The sequence below is a fragment of the Pituophis catenifer genome, unplaced genomic scaffold (assembly GCF_029215685.1).
Source record: "Pituophis catenifer annectens isolate HBS135680 unplaced genomic scaffold, rPitCat1.0.hap2 SCAF_2, whole genome shotgun sequence".
Classification (NCBI taxonomy): domain Eukaryota; kingdom Metazoa; phylum Chordata; class Lepidosauria; order Squamata; family Colubridae; genus Pituophis; species Pituophis catenifer.
In genome coordinates this window covers 218,630,042-218,650,001 of record NW_027256882.1, presented here as the reverse complement: position 1 = coordinate 218,650,001, position 19,960 = coordinate 218,630,042, and the positions used below count along the sequence as shown (strand labels likewise).

General features: G+C 36.9%; 1 protein-coding gene across 1 annotated transcript in view; it reads left to right on the top strand.

Annotated features, from left to right (window-relative positions):
- CNTLN (centlein) overlaps window positions 1-19,960 on the top strand; it is a 214,719-nt gene that overhangs the window by 125,805 nt on the left and 68,954 nt on the right. Inside the window, exons 14-18 of the mRNA XM_070935540.1 lie at window positions 1,116-1,207; window positions 3,953-4,491; window positions 11,810-11,972; window positions 16,133-16,205; window positions 19,613-19,833. Of these exons, the coding sequence (XP_070791641.1) occupies window positions 1,116-1,207; window positions 3,953-4,491; window positions 11,810-11,972; window positions 16,133-16,205; window positions 19,613-19,833 (1,088 nt within the window). The remainder of the gene's footprint in view (window positions 1-1,115; window positions 1,208-3,952; window positions 4,492-11,809; window positions 11,973-16,132; window positions 16,206-19,612; window positions 19,834-19,960) is intronic.

Here is a 19,960-nt window from a genome sequence, read left to right as displayed (position 1 = left end):
CTGCTTTGTTTGTAAATTGAAGATCATACCTGACCTACTCTGTCTACGTATAGTGCTGAATGGGATGGTTAAAGGAAATGTTTCCCGCATATTCATAGGTATATTTTATAAAGAATGTTATTTCCTAATATTTACAACTTCTAAGCAATTTTGATATAATTATTTTCTTTTATATAACCTACTTACCATTTCGCCATTGTTTGCTGTTGAGCATTTTATGAAAGTCAGCTGAATATGTGAACTGACTTCATTGGAAAACATTGGAGCAACTTTTGGGCAGACTGCAGATTTAAGGGTGCAGCAATTAAGGATGTGTATTTGTGGGTAAATGACTTTTCACTTGTTCCTGGCAATTTACAGGAGATAGTTAATTGGAATGACTTATGAAAAGTGTTAGAACTTATATCAGAAATAATTTTCCTACAGCAGTTAAGTGTTCGAACAATTTTGTAGCATTCATATTTCAGATTATATCCTTTTTTGTACATAATGGCTAATCCATTATAAATCCAATTTTGAGACTTCAAAAGTTTGGATCTAGTCTGGGGAGAAATAGGTTGTGATATTGCCAAGCTCAGAGCAATGTATAAATTATTAGTCACCAGTTGATTTTTTTATCTTTTAATTCTTTTAAATCTCTAACATTTCAGTGGAATGGCATATGTGATTTATTCTGTACGGTGTATATTTCATCTTACAAAAACAAGAAGTTAAAGTTTTGCCCACTATAAGTGGCCCATAAAGTTTTGTTTGCTCTGTTTACCTGGCACTCTATTCCTCCTAAAAGGGATAAAAATCAGAGAACAAAATTGACAATTTCTATAGCAAGGAGGCGTAATCTAAAAAAGTATGAAGATGTAAATAGAAGTATAGTATTCTTAACCTATAGATCTAATGTGCCCTTGAAAAGCTGGAGAAAAATCATGATGTTACCAGAATTATAGCATAGCATAGGATTTTTTAAAAAGTCACTGATTTGAAACTGATCAAATGGCTTGACAAGAAAATAGACCACTATATTCTTAGTCAATGAACTCATTTCTTTGAAATGCTTTAGTATTGCTTTACTGGAATATTTACTGGAATTACAATGTATTATTTATTCTTCCTTCAAGAACTGCTCTATAAACTTAGTGAAGGAGATGAGGTCAACCACAGTACTCCAAAGAAGAATGTGAAAGAAATATCAGCACAGACATTACAGAAGGTATCCTAATCAGTAAGATATTGAACTCCACATGTTAAATCTCAATTTCAGTGCAAGGGATCATATATTAAAAGACAACATTGATGAATATAAGCAATGTGTTATTTTTTTTAATTACCACTCATAACTCAAAATAATTCTGTCAAAATTGTGTCAGAAATCAATGCTCTATATTTGGCTCCATTCAAGCTAATGGTTTGTGCAGAAAAACAAATGTGCACTTTCTCAGAGTCGGATTATTCTTATTCTAAATATATGGTTTTATGAATATAAAGTGTGTCTCACTTTAAAGATGAAAAACATTGCATAGTTCTGTACTTATTTTGCACTGTATTAACAAATAATTAGGATCAGATCTTGGAAATCCAAGTGTCCAGGAAAAAAAGAGGAAAAACAAGACATATTATTCCCTTCCCTTCTATTAGGTTTTCACATCACTAGAAGAGGTACAGTATGTATAGTTTGTTCAAGTAGAGCAGTCTGTTAACAGCTGCTTTTTAACAAGGTGTGTTTTAACCTATGTTTTTTTTTCCCTATACAAATAATCCTGAAAAAAACTTTCTGCATATCATCCCTATTTCGTAAAAGATTTAACATAGGTTTTTAAAAGATATGTCAGAACAGAATAGAGAAGATCTTATGCGGCAAAATAATAACAACAACAACAACATCCCAGACTTAACAATTATTGATGAGAAAGTCTTGAGAGTGGATGTGGCAATACAAGAGAAGAGAAAGAACTGGAGAAAATCACAAAATACAAAGGCCTGCAAATAGAAGTAAAATGACTGTGGCAAAAGAAAGCACAGACAATACCAATGGTTACTGCGTCCTTAGGTGGTATCCCAAAGCAACTGAACACTTGAACACTATCAGCACTGACAAAATCACTATCATTCAGTTGGCAGCTTTGTTCATAACAGTTTACATCCTATGACAATACCTCTAACACCATCAAACAACCACATCTGTCTTTCCCAGGTCCTTGAGAGATCTCAATAGGTGGATAAAAATGCCAAATTCAGTCTAAATATCTGGCTGACTGTGCAACCAGCCATAAACACTTACACACACACACACACACACACACACACACACACACACACACACTTTTATGCACATACACTGACATATACACACACAAACACAGAGATACATAGATCAAGTCAAGGCAGTGAACCTAGTATTCCTGCCTCCTATTTTCTCTCTCACTGAGGCAGTGACTGACTTAAAATCACTCATCCAGCTAATGAGTTTAGCTGTGTCCATTTATTTTTATATTTGTAAAATAGCTTGTAAGTACAGTAGTTTTCAGCAGATCAGGGGATTGTGTATATTGCCATATTTCTAGGTAATGAAGATTCTCATCTCATTATTACTAAATGACAAACATATTAAAGTAATAACTGAGAACAAGAAATGCTCACATTCATTTATCTTAGGATAGAGTGAGTAATGGAAAACAAATTGAGTGATAGAGGATGTCGTAGCTGTCACCCGTGAGATAGAAGAAGTTTATGATACATAATTTTAATGACATAACTGTCAAGAATGGTTTGGCATAATATAGAACCCTTGAAGATATCTTTCCCAAACTACTGGATTATAGTAGGAAGTAATCGCTTTATTAATTCCTTCTAGAGCAATTTCTAATTTGAAATTCTGGAATGAAGAACATTTAGTTAAGGTATCTTCTATCTAAGGTATGAAATTTCTTTTCTGGCACAGCAATCAATCTCAGTGCTTGCGTTACTTAAGCCCAAATTCAAAAATTTGCTTACAGCAGAGGCTCAAAGATACATTGACATAACCCTTATTAGTTGCTTTATCTCAAACAAGAATGAATACTTCTTCTTTAGATATTGTTCCCGTGAGCATAATAGTTTTGCCTGGTGTGGTAACTTCTGCCTCACCAATTTTAGTATTCGTTATCGATATTTTGGTATAATGTCCCTTTTTTTAACCACCAAAAAATGGTACAGGTAATCCTCAACTTACGACCACAATTGAATCCAAAATATCTATTGCTAAGTGAGACCATTTTTAAGTGAGTTTTGCCCCACTTTACAACCTCTCTTGCCACAGTTGTTAAGTGAATCACTGCAGTTGTTAAATTAGTATCATGGCTGTTAAGTGAATCTGGCTTCCCCATTGACTTTGCTTGTCAGAAGGTTGCAAAAGGTGATCGCATGACCCCGAAACACTGCAACCGTCATAAATATGAGTCAGTTGCCAAATGTCTGAATTTTGATCATGTGACCATGGGGATACTGCAACAGTCACAAGTGTGAAAAACAGTCATAAGCCACCTTTTTCACTTTTTTCTGCTGCAATACAGAGTTACAACAACAAACTCGTTTTAAATCATGATACAAACTCAAAGCTAAACTTGTAATCTGGACTACCACATAATTAATTTTTTTTTATGTTGAATAATCACAATTCATAATCCCAATCATATTATAAATATGCATTGTTTTGTTTCATATCACTTTTGTGTCACTGTGTAGGGGCACAATTTATTATATTATCCGTCCTTTTTTAACAGATGTATTGCAATACAAAGGCATTCCTTCTCATTACCTTGAAGTTATTTTTCACTTTGTTATTTGAAATAGTTGTGTTGGATGCAATTTTATTTCCAGAGATTATATAGGACATTAAGTCATATTGAAAAGACCATCCTCTATGTAAAACATTTAAAGTGTTTTTTTTTTGGTTTTTTTTTTTTGGTATTGTATTTAGATTTCACAATTGGAAAGAAGAATAATGGGCTTTGAAAAAGAATCCAAGAAGCTGAAGGAAATTAATAAAGGGTTAGTTAAGGATAAAAGTGAGCTGAAACTATTGCTTAAACAGCATGCAGGTGATGCAGAAGACAAAGAAAAAGAGCTGAAGATATTGGTGGAAAAGATCACAGAAGCAAAGAAGGACAAATCAAAGCTCCAGTTAATAATAGATGGTTTGGAAAAAGAGGTAACTTCTCTGAAGAGGCAAGTGGCAGAAGGAAATGTATTGAAAAATGAAAATGTGGATTTGTTGATTCAAGTGAAACAACTGCGGAGTTTACTGGACAAAGCAAAAATGGTTGACTCCAAAGCCACAGTAGAAGTAGCTTGTGGACAATGTAGGTGTAAGAATACAGGTGCCAATGTTAAATTGAAAACAGGAAAGAAAAAGAGCTTAGTGGAACATCAGTCTCTTTGCAATCAGTCCATCAAGGATATGAGCGGTGCACTTGAGAACTTCAGTAAAGACGGCTGGGAAGATATGAGTGAAAGCAGGTACAGCTCTCATTAACTTAGCTCTGTAGAAGGGACACTGTGCATATGTAAAACACTAGCAAATAGAAATTGAATTTCAACTACTGTCGATTTGGTATGCAGAAAAAATGCTGTCAGAGTCTTTGAAATATCTTGGGAGGTCTTGTTCTGAGTTTATTGACTGAAATTTGCATGCAAAATTAGCCACAACTGCATGAGTATTTGAATAGGTGCCAGGAAACCCAAAAGAAGGCAATGCTTGATTTCTTCTAGTGATGCTATTTTCATGTAGTCATGAGGCTTGAAATTGACAGTTTGGCAGGTTGATTTAATTTGCTGGCCCTTTGCATATTCACTGCTGACAGCTAAGGATTCCCAGGCAGGCCTATGAAGTCAGTTTAGTTATCTTGTGACATGCCGACACAGGAGGAGAAACACTTTTCCTCTTAATTTGGTTAGATAAATTTTGAATGACCCATTTCAGCTTGGTACCAGATGTCTACAAGCTGTTTTGTGTCCTTTAAATTAAGGACCATCCACACTAATTATTTCATGTATGTTTTATGCATAGTCATTGTACTGAGCGTAATTGAATGATTGTTGAAAATTAGTTCTGTAACTGTAAGTAGAATTGCATAGGTTCCTTAGATCCCACAACATAACAAAAGTTATTTCTAAGACTGAAATCAGGTGTTTTATAGTGATTTCATAAATTATGAGTAACAAAGTTTCTTATCTTTTACTTTATTTTATTTTATATAGAATTTATATACATAATATACTACTTTATATACATAATTCAGAGACAATCAGAAATATTGTTCAGACAGGCCTTTTAATTGTTGGATTGATAATCCTGCCTTTTCTTCAGGGGTCAAAGTATGTATGTATGAATGCGGATTTATGGATTTAAAAAAGCTGTCAAAATCATAATTTTCAACAGCTTACAAGCTCATATAATACATTAAAATAAATGAAATAATAGTTTTTCTTCCCATTTTGCTTCACGCAAAAACCCTAGCAGGCAGATTTTTCTAAAAATGACTGATTTTTCAAAAATCACCCAGTGAGCTTCTACAATTGAGATGGACTTTCATCTGGGTTTCTCTGGTAGTAGTCCTGTTGCAGAAAATCAAAGGACTCGGATTTCGAAATCAAGAAAAGCTTTCTTTGGCCAAAAGATTCAGACAGAAATATAATCATCTAACATCTGAACAAAGTTCTGTTTAAGACACACATTCTTATAGTCTCCAAAAGCAGCAAAACACGGAAATATGTGAAATCAGTCAAAATGTCTAGGCCCCCCCTTGTTGCTGGCCAGAAAAGCTGATTCATGCTGACCCATGTGGTTTTTAGTTCTGCATTTTGACATGGAAGGAGAAAGTTAGCTAACTCTGCGGTTTGACTTTTTGAACTCAGCAACTGTCTCTTACAATAACAAGTCAAGGGACCTTTAGAGATCATCCAAGCCAACCCCGTATCATTTCACTCTTATATCCAAATCTTACTTTACGTCCTACTTTAGTCCAACATCTAAACTGTACAGTATATCGACACTGTCCACTGTGTTATTTGCTAAATAATTGATTAATTAATACTATTAATTAGTGATCTGTGGAAATTTGCATATGGTTTAGCTTTTAGATGATAGAAAGAAAGAAAATTTACTAGTTGTCATTTGTAGAACTTTAAATTTTGTATATTACTAAAATTCAGCTATTTATAGTTTAAATTTATAAGTTGATTTGTACATTTGCTTTAAACAAATGAGCTGGTACATAGTTATCATAATGTGTACAACCATGAATAAACCATAATTGGTTTCAAATGAGTTTCCTCATGACTGTTCTAGCATAAAGAAGGGGAGTGGACACAAAAAGTTCTGAATAAGATCAGACTCAATTGTTTGAAGAGATTTTTAGGCATCAATTACTGGCTCCACAACCATAAATTCTTTCTTTGCTATTGCAACTTATTTATGATTAGAGAAAATAGAAGCATGAAAATAATCCAAATTAAGGAAAGTAGGATTTAATCACTGACTTCAGAATTGGAGCCTAAATTCTTATTCGGTCAGTTAATTAACCTTGGAGTTCCCATTAAAACAAATGGTAACTATGATTTAAGATTATTCAATGCTGAAGACTTTTTAAAATAACTATCACATCTGCTAAATATTAACACAATTGGAGCAAGAGGTTTTTCATGCCTCAAATTTCCTAATGAAAACACATATGGGATATGTTATATGTCAAACAGATACGCTTTTATATAAAATGTTATCATAATAACTTAATAACATATTGATGCCCTGTACATTTACACTGCTCAACAGAAAAGAATTAATAAAATGCAAATATGAAGGATACTGTGTCGCTATTTATGTATGACTTTGAAATTTAGAAAATTTGAATATTTTTTTATAGTTATTTTTCATGATAAATAATATTACAGCAATAACACTTAGATTTATATATGCTTCACAGTGCTTTACAGCCCCTTTTAAGCAGAGTCAGCATATTTTCTCACCACTCTTGACTCCTTATTTTACTGAACTCGGAAGGATGAAAGGGTGAGTCAACCTTGAGCCGGTGAGACTTGAACTGCTGGCAGTGGGCAGTCAGCAGAATTAACTTGCAATACTGCATTCTAACCACTGCACCACAGTGGCTCTTTATATAAGAAAACATAATATAATAAAAATTAACACAAACATAGAAAACTGAGGAAAGAAAAAGTCTCAATGGTCCATCAATTCTGCCCTTTGAGTTTTTCTTTTTTTCTTTTTAATTAATTTATTGTTTTTAATTATTAATTATTATCTTTTATTTTAATTTTTGTTGGATGATAGACATGAGTTTATTTCAAGCATGTTTAAATTCAATTATTGATGATTCACCCACTATCTCTGCTGAAAGTTAGTTCCAAGCTTCCACTATTCTTTCTGTGAAGTAACGCTTTCTAACGTTACTTTTGAGCTTCCCTCCAGTCAGTTTGAGATTATGCCCGTGTTCTTAATTTTTGCTTAATATTGAAAATACCGCCTTCTGGAACCTTACTCCCACCCTTAATATATTTGAAGATTTCAGTCATGTCCTCGTCCTCTCTTTCCCTTCTGTCTCCCAGGTTGTACATATTCAGAAATATTTTGTCCCTCAGACCTTGCACCATTTTTATTACCTGTCTCTGGACTTGCTCAATCTTATTGATATCTTTTTTTAAAGTGAACTCTCCAGAATTGGACACAGTATTCTGACTAAAACCCTATATAGTGGGATTAGGACTCCTTTCTCTTGCTGGGTAATATTATCAAACCATTATGGTGCATTGGTGATCAATGGAACCCAAGTTTTCCCCCTATCAACTTCTAATACCCTATCCCCATTTGTCAAAACTAAACTTAGAATATAGTCCCCTCTTGTTGGCCATTTTACTAACTGTTTTAGAGACAGTTAATGCCTCTAACACAGGGTGTCAAACTGGTATCCTCATATGATGTATCTCAACTTTTTTCCCCTTTGCTAAACCGGGCGTGACCCATCCTGCCTGTGGGCCACGAGTTTGACAACCCTGCTCTAACATATCCCTGCTCCTGCTTGTAAGTGCATTTGAAAGGTTTGTCATCTCTTGGTGTAGCAGATTGATGGTGGATTGCTACTTATTTTTGAATGTGTGTCCATGAGATGTTCGGGACATGTTCTTTAAAGTTGGATATTCAAATTTCTCTTGAAGAGAGATGTCATCCATAATGCAAAAAATGTATGAAATAGGTTAATTGCAATTGATAATATCTCCGGCTAACTTTCCTTTGGGATAAAGTGCTTGTAATTAGAAGCTTATTGTCAAGGCTACACTGTAGACTATAGTCTATATGTCACTACCAGCTTGACTGACACACCAATTATCATTAATGATCAGAGGCCTGATGCTCATTTCAGCAAGCTCAGTACCAAGTGTAGTTTTTCAGCAGCCATTACTATAATGAATCCACCCACTCTAAACTTATCCCTCAGCTTTTTGTAGTTGAAGAAAAAGGAAAATAAGAATTATTCTAAACCCTTACTTCCTCCAAAATAAATTGTTTACAACCAGATTTGCCTAATGTGAAATGTCTTCTTTAGCGCCATCAGTGATATATCCCCTGCGCGGGGGATTATGGGAGCGACGAGGCGCTCCCATGTGACACCTCTCCTGCGCGAGCTGCACTGGCTTCCGGTGGTCTTCCGGGTGCGCTTCAAGGTGTTGGTGACCACCTTTAAAGCGCTCCATGGCTTAGGGCCGGGGTACTTACGAGACCGCCTTCTGCCACCAATAGCCTCCCACCGGCCAGTACGCTCGCACAGAGTGGGCCTCCTCAGGGTGCCGTCCGCCAGACAATGTCGGCTGGCGACCCCCAGGGGGAGAGCCTTCTCTGTGACGGCGCCCACCCTCTGGAACAACCTTCCCCCAGAGTTACGTATAATAACAGACCTCCGGATTTTTCGTCGGGCCCTGAAAACCTATTTATTTCAACTAGCTGGGCTGGCTTGAGCTAAATTTTAAATTGATTTTAAATTGGGTTGTTTTAATTTACGGCCAAAATATTTAATTATTTTAATACTGTTTTTTAAATTTTGTATGCTCTGTTTTTACTTAGGCTGTGCACCGCCCTGAGTCCTATTTGGAGAAGGGCGGTATAGAAATTTAATTAATAAAAAAATAAAAATAAAATAATAATAAAGGTTTGTTGCTACCAGTGCTGAATTTATCATTGCCAAACTTGAATTGGTCCTAACAATGGATAGTGTTCTGCACAACATATATCCTGCAGGCTATACATGATCCACCTCAGGTTTTTTTAAAGAAGCCAATAAATTCACTGTTGCTGCCCCCAAAATATGCACTTATGTGCCTCCAATACTCCTAGGCCTCATTGCCACCACCAGTTCCAGTGCTGCGGCTGCCCTACTAGCTGAACAGCTGATCAGTGAATCAAGTACAATAGAACCTCTGGTTACAACCATAATTAGTTCTATAACTTTGGTCACAAACTGATTTGGTCATGACTCGGACCTAATTTTGGAAATTTGGCGCTTACAAAAATATGGCGCGGAAGGGGAAATTGGCTGCGGGGGAAAAAAGTGGATTTTTTGGTCGGAACCCGATTTGGTCATGGTCAGAAGCGTTCGTGACCAGAGGTTCTATTGTACTCCTGTATGGTCTGCTATTATTTTTAATTTATTGTTACGATCGCCTTCTCCTCTACAAATCATAAAGCCTGTTACAGTACATATTAGGGAAGACTAACGTTCTATGGGAGAACCAGTTTGGTATAGCATTTAAGGTATCAGGCTAGAAATTGGGAGATTAGGGAGTTCTAGTCCTGCCTGAGGCACAAAATCAGCTGGGTGACCTTGGACCAGTCACTCACTCTCGGCCCTAGGAAGCAGACAATGGCAAACCACTTCTGAAAACTTGCCAAGATAATTGCAGGTACTTATCCACGCAGTAGAGTCAAGACTTATTTGAAAACACTTCTCAACTCCCCTCCATTACTCTCCCCACCAAAAAACAAACCCTTCTATGATCTCTTTTAATGGGGAGATTAGAGTTTAGAGGTTCTCTTTTCTTGAGCTCATTCTTTCCTGCTTTCAGAATTCCAAGCATTCCCACGATCAGTAGTTCGGTTTTTTTTTTGCTTCTTATTTACTCTGGCTATAGTAGAAGGCTTGAACTGACATTAAGCTATATTCCCTTCCCTCCCTCCCTCCCTCCCTCTAGTAGGCATTGCCTGTTTATAAAGTTTTTTACATTCTCCCTCTTTAGGTTCATATCATTTCCATTTTGCATAAATAATATGACTGCTGACAAAACAGCAGTAGTCTGGGAGGGATGGCATCTGCATTGTGGAATTTGCACATCGTTTCCTCTTCCTTTTTCACATTCTTGACTCCTTTTGTATATTTCTTTCCCTTATGGTACTGATCAATCTAATTTTATTGTGTTGTAGCTAAAACAGACAAGTGACCTCCCATGCATTACAATATATAAAACAAATGTAACGATCAGAGAACTTAGATTTTGAGCTGCTCAACCTCTCTAGAAAAAAATAGAATAGCTTATTAATATTCCTATTCATTCTGATTCTAAATATATGACCTTGGACACTTTCCAGTGAGAAGATCATACAATCATCTTCTAAGATAATGGACCTTATATAGAGAACCACTTTGAAATTCAATAACGAACTTCACCTTATGAAGTTCAGTATTCATCAGTGCTCATTTAGAGATTCCTCCTTTCATTGGATAGTATTTGTTCCTTCAGTGCATCCTTTTTTGAAAACCTGAAAAGTTTATTTAGAGTGAGGGATGACAAGTGTTATATTCTGTTTCAAGAAACAAGTGTCACAAATACTGCTCAGCAAAATAACATTCCTCATTCAGCACTTTCAACTAAGTAAATAGGAAATTAAGACATTGGTTTGATACCTCAAAAATGTTCAGTACATTATAAATATACTTATTTTCTTTTCCTGTTGCCATCATCTCAGCACATTGAACTGGAAAGCCTCTCCCACCAACTCCATTATATGCTGCTTCGCATATATAAGCTGAAACCTGATGGTTCTTTTTTTTTCTTTCTAAATGCTTTTTGATTTTTAGGTTAATTGGCCCAGTGGTCTCCCTATAATTTATCCTCAATTGACTTCCATTACTTATGCTAAGATATTCAATTGCAGATCAGAGCGTATTCTATAGGATCTGTAGCTTCTTCTACTTCCCTATTCGATACGAAACTCCCTCTTCAACATGTAAAATCTTGTCACAGTGTGATAATTTGTAAATGATCACAGTTTCATTGTCACATCAATTCAGTACTATCTTGATGTTTAGGCTTGGATTGATGTATTGCTTGGAGAAGTAGTTCTGTCATCTGTCTTTTTTTTAGAAGACCACTTGCCCCATTTCTATGGGAAAGTTTGTTAATCACCCTTGTTTGGGATACATGGATAGCACAATGAAATAGCACTTATCCACAACTTGGTTCTTCAAGTAATTATTTCTATTTTCGTGTTATCCAAGATTATTTCCTCTGCATATTTTTATTCACACAGATAACTAGGAATCACTGAGAGAAGGGAGCCATTCCCAGGAGCATGCAGTATAGGATGCATCTCCTGCCAAAAATGTCTTCGGCTGTAGAAGGTTCTCAATGAAGATTCTGCATAAGTGTATTTCCTATAATTCTAAATGTACAGAAGTTACAGCAATGACTTTATTTGTTCTACAATTGGTCAGTTATAGACAATTAAATCTAAAACCAGTAATTTTTTTTTTTTCAAATGCATTCTTCTTAGTGACTCTGAAATACTGAGTTCTGAAAACCTGGAGACAAGAGCAGTACATCATATTTCACTGACAAAAAGAAATGAACAGCAAGAACAAAATAAGATCGAGAATAATAAAATAATCCCAAACAGCATGTGTTTAGAAGATGAAAGCAAATTGCGCCAGAAAAAGGTAAGGTTTGAGTTACTTTGGTGCATTCACTTGTGCTGCTTTTTTAATGCCACTGACAAATATTTAAAGGTAACTGAATAATATAGTCTATTATATATAATGTAAATGCACCCATCCCACCGCTGGAGTGACTCTGGGCTTATAAAATGGTATAAAATGATAAATAAAAAATGATAGATAAATGTAAAAACATTTACCTACTACCAGTGATCCAAAGTTTAAGTTCACAACCCAAAAGGACTATGCTAGACTACATGAGAATAGTTGTTACTATCAGTTTTGGAAAGCATATTTGCAAAGGACAGTTCACTAGCTCTTTTAATTTCCTTAAAAATCCATCTATCAATTTTGCAGAGGAGAGAATCTTTTATATTTGAATCCAATAATTTTCCTTCTAGAATTTTTTTTAGATCCTTTATTAATCGATTTTAATTAATTTTCTCTTTCCTCACTTTAAATAATGCAGGCATATCCTAATCTTTATAATATGGACATATACCTCTTTTAAGTAGGATTGGTAACTAATTTGTGACTGCCATTTCAATAGTATTTTTAAAGATTTCCTCATAGATTAGTGAATGACTTAGAAACAGAGAATTTATGCCATTTGCATACTCCCATTGTTCCTTTAAAACATATTAATAAATGGCAGTGGTGAAATCCAAATTTTTTTACTACTGGTTCTGTGGGCGTAGCTTGATGGGCATGGTGTGGCTTGGTAGGCATGGCAGGGGAAGGATACTGCAAAATCCCCATTCCCTCCCCACTCCTGGGGGAAGATATTGCAAAATCTCCATTCCCACCCCACTCTCGAGCCAGCCAGAGGTGGTATTTGCCGGTTCTCTGAACTACTCAAAATTTCCACTACCAGTTCTCCAGAACCTGTCAGAACATGCTGGATTTCACCCCTGATAAATGGCAGGTGTTCAAATTGTGCAACATTAAATCAATAAACTCTTCTACAACTGTCAGCTATGTTCAGATTGTATTATATTATATACGTTCACATTTACAATAATAAATTGACCACTAAATCCAGTTTTAAGCATTTGCATTCTGATGCAACACAACTTGGGCCCAGCTCATACAAAACATAAGCTTTACGCAAGCATAGTTAACCCTATTAGAAATAACAATGTGAAAACTGAGCAATATTGAATTTTGCAGTAGTACATGTCACATACATACCATTGTGTTACTGAGTAAGCACCATTATTGAAACAGAAGAAAATTAAATAATAAGCAAAAGAAATGGGGAAAAAGAAATAAGTAAGAGAAAACAATGAAATGAATATTACATAAATTCATTTCTATTTTTGAAAACGGTCAGGATTCCATCTCTTCCCTACAACACTTTTTACACGGTCTTTTATTCTTTAAAGTTTTGACTTACCTCTTTTTGAAGTACTCATGTACATTTCTCATATCCTTTCAGATACATTTAATGTTCTAATTCCCTGTAACGTTTGCCTTTGTACAAGGGGACAATAACAACATCTAAGCTAAGATATTTGTCGATATACTTTTTTATTTTTAAATCAGTTAAAAATATGGAGGAGAATGGATTTAAAAATGAATATGAGTAATATATTGTGAATTAATTTAAGGTTAAATAATTGAATAAGAGATGTAGAAATGGAGGAAAATATAAAACTGGACAATAATTAAAATAAAATGTTATGAATTAGTCAAACAAATGAAGTTAGGAGTGGAGGGAAGCATGATTCTGGAGAACAGTGAAAGTAAAACTGTGATCTAGTCTTACAAATAAGGTAGGAGTGGAGGAAAGCATCATACTGGAGAACAGTTAAGGCAAAACTGGGAACCAGTTAAAAATAAAAATAACAAGTTAGGAGTGGAGGAAAGCACGGGCTGGAAAATAGCCAAAGTAAAGCTGTGAACCAGCCATTAGAGTTAGGAGTGGAGGGAAGCATACGCTAGGTAACAGTTAAAGCAAAACTGTGAACTAGTCAAAAAATAAAAAGTTAGGAGTGGAGGAAAATATACCTGGAGAGCTACTGAAATATAGTTGTGAACCAGTTAAAAATAGAGGTTGGAGCGGAGGAAAGCATTGCTGGAAAGCAACTATTTGAGTTGCGAACCAGTTTCATAATAGATTTAGGAGGATTGAAGGAGATAATGTTGGTATACAGTTAAATTATACTGTGAACCAGCTCAAATAAGTAAAGTTAGGAGTGGAGGAAAGCATCGCTGGAAAGCAACTGATTAAGTTGCGAACCAGCCAAAAAATAAATTCAGGAGGAAGTGGAGGAGACAATACTGGAGAATAGTTAAGCCAAACTGTGAACCAGTTAAATAAATAGAGATAGAAGTGACGGAAAATACTGTTGGGAAATAGCTATTTAAATTATGAATCAGTTAAATATTAGACTTTAAAATAAAGTATTTTGGGAGTGACAAATTTTAGATGGAAATGTTGATTGATTTAGAAACAATTAAGAGAGGAGGAAAATATTCTTTGTTAAGATTATGGATATCAGTTGTCATTTAAAAGAGGTACAAACTCAATGTAATGGGTCTTAGAAATGAGGAATATATATGAAATATTGATTGTTAAAATGACAAAGATTTGGAATGATGTCTATTTGGAAATAATTGTTTAGAATTTAGGGTGACATAGTAGAATGTTTAAAATCTAAATGTTTAGAATAAGATTTCTTGTTCTTTTCTTTTTTTCTTTTCTTTTCTTTTCTTTTTTCTTTTCTTTTTTCTTTTCTTTTTTCTTTTAAAGAGGTAAATGGATAAAATTTGAACAAAATTGGTTGAGGGAATGTGAATAATTGTATTTACTTTATACCGGATCAAATCCTTGCTCTAAAAAGATGTATTTTATGTTTCATGTTTAAAAAAAAAAAACTTTTCAAAAAAAATAAACAAATAACAACATCCATCCAATTGTCAGACACAGAATAAAATATTTTCTTGTGTCAAACAAAATATGGATGGACTAAGCCACTGGTTCTCAATTAGGAGGGGGGGCATTATGTCATCACAGGAGGGGATCCATGAAGGTTTGAAGAAATGTTATTATTTAAATCTCGAATTAAGTCTTGGTGGTCCATAGCCATGGTCTGTGGCCCCAAAAGGTATTTATGGGGGTCTGTGGTGAAGAAAAGATTGAGAAGCATTGTTTTAAGCAAATTGCATGCATATTTTATAATTTTTCCAGTTGTACCATCTGTAGGATGCTGCAGCCTTATCATTTTTAGTTAATATGTTATTAGTATTCTACCCTGAATTAAGGAATTACAGAGACATAAAAAGGGAGAATTTTTTTAATATATTAACTGCCTATCATTTCTTTGTTTTAATTTTGTTTCTATAGTTTTAAAGTTTTTAATAATAACAACAAGGATAATTGTTTTAGGTATTTATTAATTCTTTCAGCTTTGCTTTATTCCGTCTGGATTCACTTGTTTTGTGAGATGGACAGCTATGTAAATTGGATTAACTAACAAACAAACAGAAAATTCTCTTTCTACCTGACAATATTGTGATGCAAATGTCTGTTCAGATATTGAAACACATATTTGCTTGAATATTTAGACATATTAAGGAAAGTCAAGCGTAAGCATTGTTATGAAAAAGTAGTATTCTAGAACAGTAGTCCTTAAATTAAAGGTAATCACTCCAAGAGAATAATTTGGGTATAGTCTAGGGATAATGGAGCACTTTGTAATCAATTGATTGTGAGTCGAGGATCTAGTTTGGGACAATCACTGCTATGATGGTTTGCCTGGTTTTTGGTGGGGGTCACAACATTATTCCAGACTGGAAAAAGGGATAATTTGGTCAGACAATTTAAGAATCTCTGTTCTAGGAGGAGCTTCCTAATTTTTAACAATGGAATGGCAGTTACTTGGAGAGGCTCCTCAGTATGACAACACAAAATTGATAAGTCAAAGTCATGAGTGTGAGAAAGGTGGCATTTTTGTTTATTTATTTGTTTTAGTTCCAAGATTTTACAATTAGCTATAAAGGAAAAATACGGTATGTGTGTCTATGTGCACACACACACATAATATAATATACACATGCATACACACACACACATATACAAACACACACACACAGTGTGTGTGTGTATTTGTGGAAACATGTAAATCCTATTAATATAATAACTTTTCTTGTGTTTGTAGAAAAACAAAGGTGAACTAGTAACAACTGTCCAAAGGAAAAAGATTCTAAATTCGGCATTCAATCCTTACAAAGGTAAGAATACATAAAGTCTTTTGTAATAGCAAAATTATATTTACATTTGTGGATAGAAAGCATCTGGATCAACAATAGTCATCAATATAGCTCACAAATATCTAAAATAAAATCGATGCACCAAGATCATTATAATTTAAAGAAAAGAAATTTACTCTTCTCCAAGAAAGAGCAAGAAAATGATGTCTTTTCATTAGGGTATTTGATTTCACTTTCCCTTATAGTAAGAAAAAGCAGTTTAACTATAAGGGTCCGAGTCATCAGGAAGTGTATTTATCAGTGTCCCACTCTCCCTCTTTTTTTATTTAAAAAACAATCTATAAGAAGGCAGTTGGTTGCTTATATATTTTCTCCTTCCCTCTCTAATCCCTAGTAGTCAGGACTTTGAGACCAATTTCTTCAGCGTGCACTAGCAGGGGTTTCAACATAACACCAGCTGGATAAAACAGACAATGTACTGTGGCTTAAAAAGTGCCAAATTGAGACTACAGTGGATGCTGTATTTCAAACCTCTCTAACAGCATCAGAGAGGATAGATCAACTGAACACATCAATAAGTAAAAAGAATTTCCTTAAAGTGGGATGGACTAGTTGCTGAGAGCATACCTGCTTTTATGCTTCTTAAGCTTGTCTTAATATAAGTAGAGTTTTTTTTTCTCTGCTGCCTTTATGTATTCTCAAAGCTATTTCCTTCATTACTCCAGTTTTTATGGGCTATGCTCTTCACTCAGAGTAGAAAGCAGATTCTTTTTTAAGACTGCAAAAAAGTACTCTAACCTTTTTGCAATCTTAAAATTATAAAAAATAATTTGTGATTATTATTACTATAGTATATACATAAAAATGTGAAATCACAGCTGCCCGTTCTTTTAGCTGATGTTCCCCTTCATATGCATAAAATTCTTCCCCTAAACAAGAATACCTTAATAGATTGGCATAGTATATCTATGGATCCAAGCACTGTAGCCTTTTTTAATTGATAGTTGAAAATTTGTCCATGCTCATATTTTCTAAGCGCTGTCCAAGATTTTGTGGTATGGCATCCAATGTACTGATAACCTCTGGGACCAGTTGTACAGTCAGGCAGATGTTTATACTGGATTTGGCATTTTTGTCCATCTGTTGAGCCCTTCCCAAGGACCTGGGCCAGGCAGATATAGTTGTTTAATAATATTAAATAAAAGCATGTGTTTCATTCATCTTAAAATTTAATGTCTAACTTCAGCCTACTTCATCTTTTAGAAGAAGGCTTCACAGTCTTTTGGTCTAGGGTATATAGATTTTTTTTGGAAGTTTCAGGTTAGATTTTTTACTAGGAGGCTACAAAAAAATACAGAGTATTAATAACATAGTTTGCAATGTAGTTACTTGTTTGTCTCTGATTCTGCTTGGAAGCATAGCCATTATCAGTGGTGAAATCTAAAAAGTGTTGCTACCAGTTCTGTGGGTGTGGTTTGGTGGTCATGTGACTGGGTGGTCATGGCCAGCTTGACGTCATGTATGTCACTCACTGTTAGAGTCAGAAGCTGCACATTATGAACCGCATTCTGCCCTTCTGAAGCCCCCAACACTTTGAGTTTCCCTCTGCCATCTGGCTTGATTGCCCAAGTGAATCTCGTAGCCTTCTCTTGCCCCACTGTCCATCCCAGAGGGCCGTGCATCCCCCCTACCAATCCTCCATACAAAGCGCCCGCCCCGTTTCTGCAAAGGCAGGGCGATCCAAAATGGGGAGGGGGATGCTGCAGAAAAGGCCGCCTTCTACCCGTGCCTCCCATGCTAGCTCCGCGGGGCTTGGGGCTCCGAAGCACCCACTGGATTCCCACCCAGCCACCTGCCTGCTCTCTTTGACCGCTGGCGCCACTCCAGGAACTTGGCCCGCAGAGTCCGGCACTCCGGGGGAAGGAGGCTCAGCCACACCACCACTTCCAAGCGGCAAAGAAGCAGAGTGAGAGGGGCGGAAGCTCCTAATGTGGGGAGAGGGCCAGGCCTGGCTATGCCACCACAGAGCCTACAGCACTTTCCCTTCGGCCTGGGGGGCAGCGCTTACCCAGGTAGGCCAGTGTGGGTAGCCCTTCATCTTGGTGCTCCCTTGCCTGCCGCCGCCATTCTCGCCGCCCTCCTTCCCCACCTGGCTACAGATATCTGCCTTCCCGAAACAACCTCCCGAAGCAACCCCGCCGCCGTTCGCTTTTGTTTTGCGATGGGAGAAGGAAGAAAGCGAATGGCAGCAGTGCAGCAGGGCTCTGGGAGGGCAGGCAGGACTCATGGTGGAGGGGAAGGCAAGCAGGTGGCAGTTGGCCAAAGGCCCTGAGCACCAGGCCCAAAAGGCGAGTGAGCCTTGCCATGTCCCTCCAAGGAGCCAAGCGCAGCGGGTCTCCCTCCCCCTCACCCCCAGCATCAACCTTACCTTCTAGATCCTACGCCGGCGTATTCAGCATGCCCAAAGGAGCCAGTGCATTGGTAAGGCTGATGGCGGGTGAGCCTTTGTGGAGATGCAGCTGCTGCTCCGGGGCTGAGAGGGGCACCAGCCCCACGGTGGAATGTCTGATGCACATGTTCTGGGGCAGTGCGGCGACAGTGTATCCACCAAGGGCTGCCTCCCACCCACGGGCCGGGCCGGGCTGAACGCCGACCTCGGAAGGCAAGTAGGCATGGAGGACCACCAGGAAGGCAGCGTGGAAGGCAGGCAAGCATGGCAGTGTTGCGGGGAAGGGAGTAGGCTGTTAGCTTCCTTCCTCGCAGCCCTGCCATGCTTGCCTGCCTTCCACATGGCCTTCCGCTTGCCTGCCTTCACAAGCTGGCCACGGGGATGCCAGGAAGGCAGCAAGGAAGGCAGACAAGCATGGCAGGTCTGTGGGGAAGGGAGCTAGCAGCCTACTCCCTTCCCCGCAGACCTGCCATGCTCACCTGTCTTCCACGTGGCCTTCCACTTGCCTGACTTTGCAAGCTGGACGCCGGGAAGGCCATGTGGAAGGCAGGCAAGCATGACAGGACTGTGGGCCGCAGACCGGTTCGGGGGCATGGCCAGCCAGTGATTGCTACCGGTTTGGCAAACCAGCCCAAATATCTGCTACCGGTTTGCCTGAACCAGTCCGAACCAGTAGCATTTCACTCCTGGCTAATATACTCTGGATGATATAATTAAGAGGAGCAAGTCATATATATGAAGCAAGTTTACCATTTTGGCCAGCAAAATATAATGTTCTTGCAATTTCCCCATTAAGGCATATGAACATATACCCTTGCAACTGTATAGTATATATTGTGTTTTATTGCAAGAGAAGCTTGGGGTTGGTTCTATTGGATGTTTTATTGAAAATCTTTTGCAACAAAAAAAAAGCCATTTCTTTGAAGCCAACAGATTTGTAGTGTCAGATTAATAATTGGTCAATATTAAATGTATTTAGTTAACAGAGAGAAGATAAGAAGTATCATGGTCCAGAAACCTGGCTCCTCCGTGTCACTTTGGGGACGTGTCACATCTTTACAGCAGCAGTTAGCTGTAGTACAGAAATCAAAAAGAACAGCAGTATCATCTCTCAAGAAGTCCAGAGAAGCAAATAAAAGATTAACATCCCAGTTGCATCTAACCAAACAGCAACTTCAGGCCAGCAAACAAACTGTTCAGGTAAAAGTTTATTGTCGTCTTGATATGACAAAAATCTAATGTTTAGTGATTAAATGTGCAGGATTGTAATTGTAAGCCTATAAGTTCCAAACAAAGTTGAATATCGCCCTGAAATTGGACATATTAT